The following is an 11788-nucleotide window of genomic DNA, read 5'->3' as shown; positions in this document are numbered from 1 at the left end:
CACATACTATTCTATTAATCCTTTAAAGGACATCATATTACATTTTTTTGTGAATACATTTAAAAACTTAAACAACAATCACAGCATAACATAAGTTACTCTTTTTCTTGTAATGAGCACTATAATTAATTAATTAATCAAGTAACTCAAGATTCAAGTGATCAGTCCTTCGTACAAGTAAAGAGCGGTATTAACATACCATTAGTGTCCATGAGATGACCAGCAGCCGATGCGCTGCCCTGTCTCACATGTTACTGACTGCAATCTCTTACACGCAAGTTTTTATACACAGACCCTATACTGTTACATCATAGTTACATCATAGTAGATACTGTGAGGTGGCGATTCTTTGTCACAAATGGTGCTTGTATGTTGATTCTGTATCTTTGCTCCATTAGTGACTGTGAGGTTATGCCTACTGTGATGTCATACTTTGATTGTGTCACAGTTGTTCCCTGTCGAGTGACTCCAGCTCAACCATTTCACTTACTTAACTTTACACCTCCCACTTGAACTACTGGTTCTTGAACCCAAGTACTGTAGTTCACACTTTCTTTTCTTTTGCCTGTTCTTCTGCTGGAACCAAGACAACTAGCCGTCTAACATCTTTGTAAAGAATGGTCGCAGCAATCTTGTTTTTCAGTTTCTCAATGACCTTCTCTGTCTTGTCTGTGATGCTCACTTGGTTGGGGTTTATGTTTGGAACTGGGTAGTGTACCCAGTGCGTCTCTGACAACACCCTTGTGGTCTGAGTTGACTTTGATCACTCTGGCTAGTTTGTACTGGCTTTTTAGTGCATTTTGATCAGCAAGCCAGACTACACAGCAACGTTCCGTTCTTTTGTGTGCCACTTACTTCTTACAAACAAGTTTGGTCTTGCTAACTGACCCCATTTCTTCCAGAATTTGGCAACTTCTTCAAAAGTTGAATGAAAATTGAAATCTCCTGGGTCTCCATTCGGTCCTGACCTTCCGAGTAAGAGAGTTGGGAGTGACGTATTCTATGCAGTCCTCTCTACTCTGCGTTCTTGCATCTATGGGTCTTTCATTTGCTAGATTGGCTGCCATGTAAAGAAAGGCTTGGAACTCACCTCACGTGAAAACACCATTGCCTCCCAAATTACGAAGGGCTCGCTTTACAATAGCAACAGTGGCCTCTGCTGCCCCATTCCTGTGAGGAGAACTTGTGGGATGGATTTTCCAGGACCATTCAGTACCATGCCGGAGCCCCTCCTCCTTTCTCTCGCCCTCTCCCCCGATCCCGAAGTCTCTTCTTCCACTTCACGAGCGCAATCTGGTGCTTCACGTGGGTCTGTTGAAGAGATTCACACTCCTGCTTCTGTGGAAATGGAAGTAGCTTCTTCAGAACGCTCCTCTAAAAAGGAGAGAGAATATGAGGAGCTGCTTGAAGTTATAACGCGTGCAGTCGAACGACTGCATATTAATTGGCCACAAGAGCAAGCTCACTCAAAACACTCAAAATTACATGACAGATTCCTGTCTGGTGGCCAGGAGATGGAGCCACAACGCCGCTCTCTCCCATTCTTTGATGACCTCCACAACGAAATATTTCGTTCTTGGAGGAAGCCTTTTTCTTCCCATATTTTTGTTCCATCGACTTCGTTTTATTCGAATATCGTGGATGCAAAAACTTAAGGCTACACCATGATGCCCCAGAAAGAAGAGAAAGAATAAGGACTAGGGTACGTCTCGTTGCCCCTTTACAGACCGTCTCCAAAAGACTAGATCGCCGCACTGTCTTCTTTGCTAAAAATAATCCCTGATAGCCTACGCGCTCAGGACTGCAGGGGGACCCCCGGGGAGCGGCATTTAGCACTCTTTTCATTAAGATCATGCCCCCAAGGGCACCTCCAGGGGGTCAGTGTTCAGTTTCCGCCGCCTCTGGTGTTTCGGACGGCACCGATCTCCAAAGATAGTAGTGCCTCGGTTTTATCCTGCTACATCCTAGGATGCCGATCCACTAACACCCCCCCGTGCAGTCGAAGTACTAAAACTTGTACCCCTTTCAGAGAAGCTGGCATCGTGCAAGCTACTGCCAGGCTTATCTCCCTGGGTACTAAAAACTGTAGACAAAGACTACAGGATTCAGTTTGTCTGCTGACAGAAGTTGCTGGAAAATGGGGCCATGGAACATGTTCCCCAACCAGACAGTGAGTCAGGCTGCCCGCTATCTAAAATGAATAATACAGCTTCAAAATGTTGACTGTCAAAGTGATTACTCTCAAATCCTACCAAGCGATTGATTTGTGACAATCGATTGAAGGACGCCTACTTTCATATAGAAATATTGCCACCGCACAGGAGGTTCCTGGGGTTCGCTTTCGGGGGGAAGCTTACCAGTATCTGGTCCTTCCATTTGGTCTAGCTCTCTCACCCGCACATATACAAAATGCATGGATGTAGTTCTGGCTCTTGTGTCTCCAGGGCATCCATATTGAATTACATAGACGACTGGCTGGCCCAGTCTCAGTAGCTAGCGCTTTGACATCAGCATGTCGTCCTAGCTCATCTTTGTTTCTTAGGATTGGAGACCCAACGCCATGAAAAGCGTGCTCTTTCCTGTTCAAAGGACAACATATTGGGTGCCACATGGGATTCGATCGTAAGCGGGCACTGCTGTCTACAGCTAGTGTCGAATTAATTCTCAACACCCTTAAGGAAATCAAGCTAGATTAGAAAGTGACCATCACTTTCAGAGATCTTAGCTCTCATGGCCTTCTGCACATGATAGCATCTCAGTTGTGGCTAAGAACCAGGGGATTTCACTCTAGGGCCAATCCCCAAATAAAGGTTACGCGCCAGGTGCTTCATACCCTTCCTATGTGGTTCAGACCCCAGTTTTTACTCTGGGTTACACTTCCTCCAGGCTGCCATGTCCTAGTGCACTATGGAAGTCTCATATATTAATTGCCAGGGCGGACTGTGCTCGCGCCGCTAATAGCTAGCGCACCAGGTTCCTGTCCCTCAGGGCAATTTACATTCCAGGGCATATGAAGGTGTACTGTCCAGTCAATCTCCGGGGAATGAAAACCCCACCCTGAAGTAGTCAGTCAATCTGGGAGAAATTTTATGTAGCAGAGTTGGACCTCTTTGCCTCGCAAGATCAGCAAATGTCCACTTTACTACTCTCTGACTCTTCCAGCTCCCCTAGGCTTGGACGCCTTGGCCCGTACGTGGCCCAGGTTACGCCTTTATGCATTTTTTTTTTTATAGCTCTGCTCCCGATAGTCTTGACAAAGGTCCATCAACAGCGTTTGTGCCTCTTTTTCGATAACGCCCAGTTGGCCGACCAGAGTGTGGTTCTCTAGTATCCCTCTTCAACAGCTCATGGGTGATTCCAATGAGGTGGGATCTTCTGTCTCAGGCACAGGGGACGATATTTCATCCCCGGCCTGAGCTTTGGAACCTTCACGTTCAGTCCCTGAACGGGACCAACCAAGTCAAGCTGGTCTCCCAGCCAGCGTAATTAAGACTATTCTAAGTACTAGGGCTCCCTCCTTAGAAGAGCTTATGCCCTTAAATGGAATGTATTTGAAGCTTGGTGCACGATGAAGCAGGTAAATCCAGTCCACTGCCGAATTGTTTCAGTGCTGGAGTTTCTGCAGGAAAAGTTGGCTTGTGCCCTAGTACTCGCAGGACGTAGGTAACTGCTATTTCAGCCTGTCACGTCCTGATTGATGGGGTTACTGTGGCCTAGACTTGCCCCTGGGCTAGTCAGGGTCATTTTGCATCCTCACTGAGCTATCTCCCGAAAGTTCCATTAACAACATGCACCCTATTATTTTTTGAAGCCTTCTGTCCTCCGCCTTTACAGCTTTGGAGCAGAAGAGACTTCACTTACGGTCCAGTACGTGCTCCTTAGATTTACATCCACCGCATTAGCCAGTGGCGTAAGTCAAGAGCAAGTTTACATGTTTGGGGCCGCAACCGGGGGGCGGCCGCCACTACACTGGGTGAGAGATGCTATTGCTCTCTCCTATGAGGCACGTGGGCTCACTTCACCTCTAGGAATCAGGGCTCATTCAACCAAAGTGATCGCCTCATCTATTGCACTAGCAAGAAGTATTCCCCTGCAGCAAGTGTGTGACGCAGAGGGTTTCCTCGAGTCAGCTTCCCAGACGTAGTTCTGAGACCTCTCGGCCTTGTGGGAAGACGCTACACAACTTAGGGGTCCAGACACTTGCAGTGCGGTGACGTTGGTACTCTCGTTCCCATAGCGTTTTCACGCAGCATCGAGTGTAGCCTTTGAAAGGGAATGTCTTGGGTTACTTTGCTGTAACCCTGTTCCCTGAAAAGGCGGGAACGAGATGCTGCGTCCCAATGCCGCACTACCTAGTGACCGGATGTCCGTTCAGATAAATCAATCTGAGGAATGTTTGTGGTTCACCTGTATTTATAACCTGCAGGTGCGTCTAATCAGATGATGTCACCCTACCGAAGTTATATGGGCTAAAATTTGGCGTGTTTGATACACACATGCTTCACAACCGGCAACATGAAAAGATTGTCCCATAGCGTTTTCACGCAGCATCTCGTTCCTGCCTTTTTAGGGAACAGGGTTACAGCAAAGTAACCCGAGACGTTCTTCAAGAGCAGGTTTGGCCCCAATGAAAATTAAGCCTGGGTCAGACCACAGTTTTCTTGGATGTAAATCTCTGGTAGGCTAGTAGGAAGCCTTTAGCAGATTGATCACTCACGACATCAGCGTGTATAGCTCTGGACACCATGCTGCAGAAGACAATTCCCAAAGGTTCAAAGGGAGCGGCTGGTTTTGTTCTTTCAGAAGGAAGATCACCCATAACTTGCTGGCACCTCTTTGCCCTTGCTTTTCTGCAAATCACGCAGCTGTCTACTATAAGTCTCTACTACAAGTCTCCGACCTTTAGTCACCCATGCCTATATATATATATATATATATATATATATATATATATATAAACTCATGCTAGGGTACTTTGACTACGCTGAAGTACCATTTAAAGCTGTTTATACATTTATATTTCATTTGCTTTCTTCCTTACTTACTAACTACCGAATGCTTAAAGGCTCGAAAAAAAAAGCGGTATGAATGACAATAGAATATTACAGAATGTGCACCGATCAATAACATTAAAATGTTGGATTTGAATTAAAATGCCACTATATAATGCCATATATATTCGTGTTAAATAAAATTCTTAAATCATCGTGTTCATCTATGGGTTTACTGGATAAACACCGGAACATACAAATACACTGTTGTATTCAGTGAGTAACATATATATTTGTTTGTTTCATTTCATGTCTGTAGTTTTATTGATAAATCTGCTCATATCTGCACGCGCGTTTATCAGCGTATACAGCTCTTTTCATGCAGTGTTAACAAGTGCTGTGTCTGTGCTGTGATGAGGCCTAAATCCTGACTGATACAAGTTCATGTATGCTATTTCTATGTAGATATGAACATAGCTGCTGCACTACTTTCTTTTCCAGAATCTTAGAGATAAAGGGGAGTTTTGATATTGGCCTGTAATTTGACAAGGGTTGCGTTCGGGTTTCTTAATTAGTGGTTTAATAACTGCTAACTTAAAACATTTTGGAACAAACTCACTGCTAAGTGAAGAGTTAATTATTTTTAACAGGGGCTATGTGTTGGTGTACAGTAGGTAGACAACCAGAATCACTGTCGCGCTCACAGCCATGGGAAAACGACGGCAGCCAAAATAAATCAGTTGCATTTTAAAGTCATTTGTAAAATAACCGCCGGGTGGCGCAAAGTGACATTTTTCACTTGCAGCAGTTTTAAATAGAATTAAGTCATAAAGTCTTAACAATATATTGTATTGAAAAAAATACTACAGAGATTGTAATTTTCCCATCTGAGAACTTTATACAACAAAAACAAAAAATCTGAACCAGAGCTATTGATATTTATTGTATAATGATGAGTCAAAAAAACAAACATTGTTTAAATGTTGTGTAGACAGACGATGAAGTTCACTAGCTGATAATTTTATTTGTACAAAGAATAAACTGATATATAATCTTTGTTTGTATCTGTTTATCATTTTTTAAATACATTTAAAAATACATCAAACTTTAAATATAGAAATAAGTGATGCACTAAAAATGCTGTGTTGTTTCTGTTCGTTGGGTGATTTATGCTGGGTCAAAATTCTGGGTTATTTCGGGTACTTTAAACACATTGTTGGGTTGCTTATGTTGGGTCAAATGGGATGTAGTGAGTCATTTACATAAACACCTGGTTGGGTTATTTTGACCCAATAACTGGTTTATTTTCTGTTTTTTTCAAAAACGACAGCCTGCAAAATGTTTGAAATATTACTGTTATTGTCACAAGTGTAGTTTTCGGAAATTTAAGCTTCAGGAAATCTCCCAGTGCTCAGCGCATAACACACATTGTAGCCTCGGAAAGAATTTTTAAGTGTTTTCTAAACGTAGGCTATTGTTGTTTACTTATAATATTTGTTAATTTAATTTAAATGAGGTTTGGGCTTGGGATTTTAATTTGGTATCTGTAATGGGTTTGACCCTATTTGCATGGGCCGCACCATAAAGCACGAACACGAAGAGAGGTCTTACAGGAAAAAGGATATTTTTTTTTAGGTAAAATAGGGAAGGAAAGAGTTAAAGGAGGGAGGCAGAAAGAAAGGGGAAGGGATAAAGTGCACGTGAAGGTCCGGGGGGGAGTGCCATGCTGGCTAGCTGGCACACGGTTGGCGAAAGGTGGCGGCGGGCGGAGTAGCAGAACAGAACACGGAGTGAAGGCACTGCAGGAGCGTGGGGATCAAAGGGCGGAATTCCAGTGTCCTTGTTTAAAGTCCCTGGGGCACGTCACAACGCCCCACTTGCATGCCACTCTTTCCTGCTCCACTGCATCATCGCATCATTTAGTCCGGACCCCGGACCCCGGACTAAACTCTGCACCTTGCTTTTATAATGCGGAGCAACCCGAGATCCTATTATCGTTAATTATCACCAGCTGGCCCGCATAGGTGGCTCCGTCCCATTGCAAACCTGCAGAAAGGGGTGCCACCTATCTAAGGAGCCTACGGAGTGAGCGAGGAGCAATAGTAGATTTGGGCGTATGCCCATCACAGGGGCACGTTGTGACATATCGTGATCCTCCTCTTTAACTTCCTACGTAGTCTAATCAGTGCTCAGCCGCACGCCTAAAGTTAAAAAATGTGCCAGTGGAAAAACAACAAGGAGACTGACTCTGACCATTTTAATAATTCATAGATAAATTAGTGATTTCTTTGGTTTCGGCTGTAGTGATGAAGGCAATCCTGTATTCTCGTCGTCACCGCAGCAGTGAATGTGCATATAATTCACTTTTTATACGAATTACATAATCTAAAATTAGTTTTTCATAAGTTTAAAAGCTGACATTTTGCTTTCTATAAGTTTATATTTTTTCACGTCTGTGAGGTGAGTATACACGGAGTTTCGGGTAATTTTCTGACGCGCTCAAGTTCACCGAAAACAATTCAGAATAGCGCACCCTGTTTACTTTCATTATTTTACAAAATCAAAGTTTTTTTGTCAATGTAATGCCTAAAAATAGATGCAGGATAATTTTTTATAGTTTAAATTAAAATGCTTTTCTAAACATCTGCTATTGTCAACCGCATGCAAAAAGTTTTCCCAAGCGAGGAGGAATTTTGTTGTACTAAATAATATTTATGCGGTATAATCAGAGCCTCTTATTCCTATTTATCCTGTGATGTTGTTCTTTTAGTGTTACTGTGTGTGCTTTACAATGTCAGACAACATTCAAATACAAATTATTCACCCTCCCCAGGTGTGAATCAGCTGTTCTCACTTATACATTCAGAAAAATGGAAATGCACCCCTTCCCACTTTTAAGTGATCCAGGCCTCTTTTTAAATTTGTGCAAATTTTATCTTCTGGATTCTAAATTCTAAAATTTAAATTATTACAATTCTTAATCCCTGGAATAGAAGAAATTGAGATTTTCCTCATCATAACATAAATTGTATTGGTTGTAATCACTCTATACACAATAATTTACTTTGGTATTTTTATAAAATATTGAAAGTATATATTTTATAAAAATGAAAATAAAAAACAAAAAAATATTCCATCTCTAAAATAGCATAAAATAGCATGTTATGATGAGGAAACTTTCTATCTCTTCCATTCCGGCATTTAAAATACTACGGTAACAATGGCAATTTTAAAATCCGCCGAAGCTCAGTGGTCCGAGCACAACCTTTCGCGGGCGCACTTTTCTCTGAATAATTTATGTGTTTACAGGGGTGGGGCTAAGAAACACGCATCGGTTTATTCTTATTACCTCTTTTTTTGGGTAAAGTGACTGATGTGCCTAACTTTTTTTAGCAGAGCTTCTGTTTCACTGAATAACCCACTATTAACACCTCTCAACACACACACACACACACACACACACACACACACACACACACACACACACACCAAACACAAAGAAAAGCATAGCAATGAGCATTTACCTACATCTAAACTTTCGTTTACATAAATCACTGATTAATAGCTCATTATACATACATTTAAACAATTTATTCATACAGATGTACCTGTTTTATAGTCTAAATAAAAATGCTTTCATAAATGTGGGCTATTGTTATCTACTTCAAATATTTGTTAATTTAGTTGAAATTAGGTTTGGGCTTGAGGTGTTGAGCATCGTGATCCTGCTCTTTAATTTCCTATGTAGTCTAATCAGCGCTCAAACGCACTCATAAGGTTTTCCAGAGCGCACCGGCAGAAGTAGAGTAATGATTATCAATGCGTCGGGAAAAAGAGCAATGAAAATCACTCTGACCATCTTAATAATAAATTGATAAATTAGTGATTCCTTTGGTTTCGGCTGTGCTGAAGATGATCATGTCATCTCGTCGTCTCCACAGCAGTGGACGCGTCTATAATTCACTTTTCATACAAATTACATAATTAAAATTTTGTTTTTCATTATTTTATATAAAAGCAGACAATTTGCTTTCTATAAGTATATATTTTTCACGTCTGTGAGGCGAGTATACACAGAGTTTTGGTTCGGTTTCTGACGCGCTTAAGTTCACAGAAAACAATACAGAACAGCGCACCCTGTTTCCTTTATTTATTTAACAAAATTATAAAGTTTTTTCGTCATTGTGAGTGCACTTGAATAAAAGTAGAGTCTTATAAAGGCTATGTAGCTTATATAGTTTTACAATTTACAATTTATTTTTAAATAATAAAAATAAAAACGCACTATTACAAATTATTATGCACAACAGAGTTAAAACATTTTTTAGGTCGCAAACAACTGACTATAGGCTTTTGTTGAATTTGCAGCATTATGAGGTCATATTTACTGAAATCAAAAGCTATTTAATTGAGGACAATTTGATTAATCACAGAAGCTTTTATACTCTATGACATAATATCAATATTTGGGCATGTGATTTGAAAAAAATGAAAAATATTTTATAGAAAAACATTGATTAATGCAGAGTCAGGTTGAAATATTTGCAGGGTTATAATTAATTGAATGCACCTCCTAAACCACGGGTAAAACAGAGCATAAATAAATGGATTAATTGTGGAATTAAGATGAATTATAATAAGCAATTTAGGAAGAGTTTCCATCTGAAGTGCAATAACATTGCCTAATAAACTGTAAATATAATATGGAAGTAAACAAAGCAAAAACACAGACACTAAAATGCCGAGGACTTTAGCAGCTTTTCTCTCAGATTTCATTGAGTGTGAGGTGATTTTTTTCTGTGCGTTTGGTCGTGTGTGATTATTAAGCTCTCTGATAGCAGTGGCATGTTTCTTAGCAATCACAAAAATTCGAGTATACAATATGATTATGACAGAAAGTGGAAAAATAAATACATATATAAGGTCAATTACAGACCAAACCTCATTCACAAAAAAATAACACTCTCCAGGACACATTACAGAATTTGAGAAGCTTTCATTAAAACAAAAAACGACTGTGTTATACAGCAGAGACAAGGACCAATTAGAATAAATCACAATGCACACAGCCCTCCAAGAAATTGTGCTTGTGTAGAGAAATGGGTTTGAGAGAGCCAAGTATCGGTCCACAGCGATCAGAGCAACGTTATAGACTGATGAGGTTATAATAAAACCACTAATTACCAAAAAACTGATACAGAAACCTCTTCCGATTATCCAGCATGACTCAATCGTCCAAATAAACGTTAGAGGCATTACAAAAGAACCAACAAGGAAATCCGAGACAGCCAGGGAGAGCACAAGCATGTTGGTCGGTGTGTGAAGCTGCTTGAATTGAAAAACAGAGATGATGACAAGCAGATTTCCACAGACTGTTAGCAGAACCACAGCAGCTGAACACACGTACAGTAAGATATAAACTGCAGAAGATACAGATCTCTCTGAACAGGAGAAATGCTCACAGCGATCAGACTGGTTAAACTCTGTCAGGTTCATAAATACACAATGTTTACAGAGTTTAAATTAGTATCTCTAACAAATATGTCAAACTATTAAAAGTTTAAATTAAAAAACTCATAAGTCTAACAGCTCTGGACATTTTATAGTTTTGAAATACATCACACACCCTTAGTTTGAGTGAAAGCATGATACAGGATGATGTAATTCTTAGTTGAAACAAAGATGGCCTAGGGACATTTCAACATGATGTTTGTCTACATTTAAATGACATATTGTCTCCTTTGAGGCTGGTCAAAAGAAAAAAAAGAAAGAAAACTTAGAAAAAAGGGGTAGTTAGAAGAGAAACCTTTCCCATTTTTGGCGTTTTGCATTATTTGTTTTAAATGACCGACATTTGACTTTTCCAAAAACTTCAGGATATTTAGAGACTTCCCCACAATCAAGCATTGTACTCAAGGTTGTACTTACTGACAGTTTTATTTTATTTCCACTAGATGGCACTGCTGTACTTAAACACTCATTTATTTCTGGAAATATTGATTAATTTGTATAATTGTACTTTTTTGTTGTATTAATTGTTTTGTACTTGATTAGCGTTTATTTGAGTAAGGTACAAAAACTTACATCATGTTTTATTTTATTCCATTTTGTGTCACTTACTGATTTGACGTGTTGCACGCAGGTTAAGAGTGTTTCTCTTGATGACTGTAAGCCATCAGACCTAGAAGCATTAATATGAATCTCTTAGCTCACACGCAGTCAAAAAAGTTCTATGGTGTTGAGCACATTAAACATCTGTAAAAAGAAACTTCACTGCTTTAGTGAAGGCCAAGACCATCAGATGTTGAAAAATGCACCCAAAAGTTGGCCAGCAACTTTTGGGTTACATATGTTGGATGAGAAAAGTATAACATTCAAAATGACCGCTATTGAATATCTGATTCAGCAGTGGGTAAGAAAAGGCTAAAGAAGCAAGCAGGTTTAAGTTAATGTCTTGAAAGCATCTAGATCATATAAAAGTGGACATTTTTTATGGTCATTTGGCTAAATACACAGACAAATGAGTCATATCTAAAGTTGAGAAAAAGTGAAGTTAAACTTGTTTGTTTTTTTGTTTAATTAATTTGATTATTCACATTTTTACTTCCTCTACTTCACAGTTCTATGGTTTATAATTTACAAAGTTGAGTCACATGAGTCTAACTAAGATAGTTGCTTAAACTAGACATTTTAAATATCAGAAGTGAAGTTTCAGCTATAACTCCAAAAGAAGCCATTTATGCGAATCCTTAAGAAGCACAAGAAGTTTTGTTACAATAGGCAGAAAAAATTTCAAG

The 11788-nt window shown here is 39.9% G+C and overlaps 1 protein-coding gene across 1 annotated transcript; it reads right to left on the bottom strand.

The window, feature by feature from the left end:
• Positions 1 to 9491: 9491 nt before the first annotated feature.
• LOC128518009 (trace amine-associated receptor 13c-like) lies at positions 9492 to 10487 on the bottom strand. Its single transcript, XM_053491127.1, has one exon. It carries the CDS (start codon positions 10485 to 10487, stop codon positions 9492 to 9494), a length of 996 nt encoding a protein of 331 aa, XP_053347102.1.
• Positions 10488 to 11788: the final 1301 nt, after the last annotated feature.

The sequence above is a fragment of the Clarias gariepinus genome, chromosome 2, assembly GCF_024256425.1.
Source record: "Clarias gariepinus isolate MV-2021 ecotype Netherlands chromosome 2, CGAR_prim_01v2, whole genome shotgun sequence".
NCBI lineage: Eukaryota > Metazoa > Chordata > Actinopteri > Siluriformes > Clariidae > Clarias > Clarias gariepinus.
The sequence above is the reverse complement of the archived record's forward strand: the minus strand, read 5'-3'. Positions and strand labels throughout refer to the sequence as shown.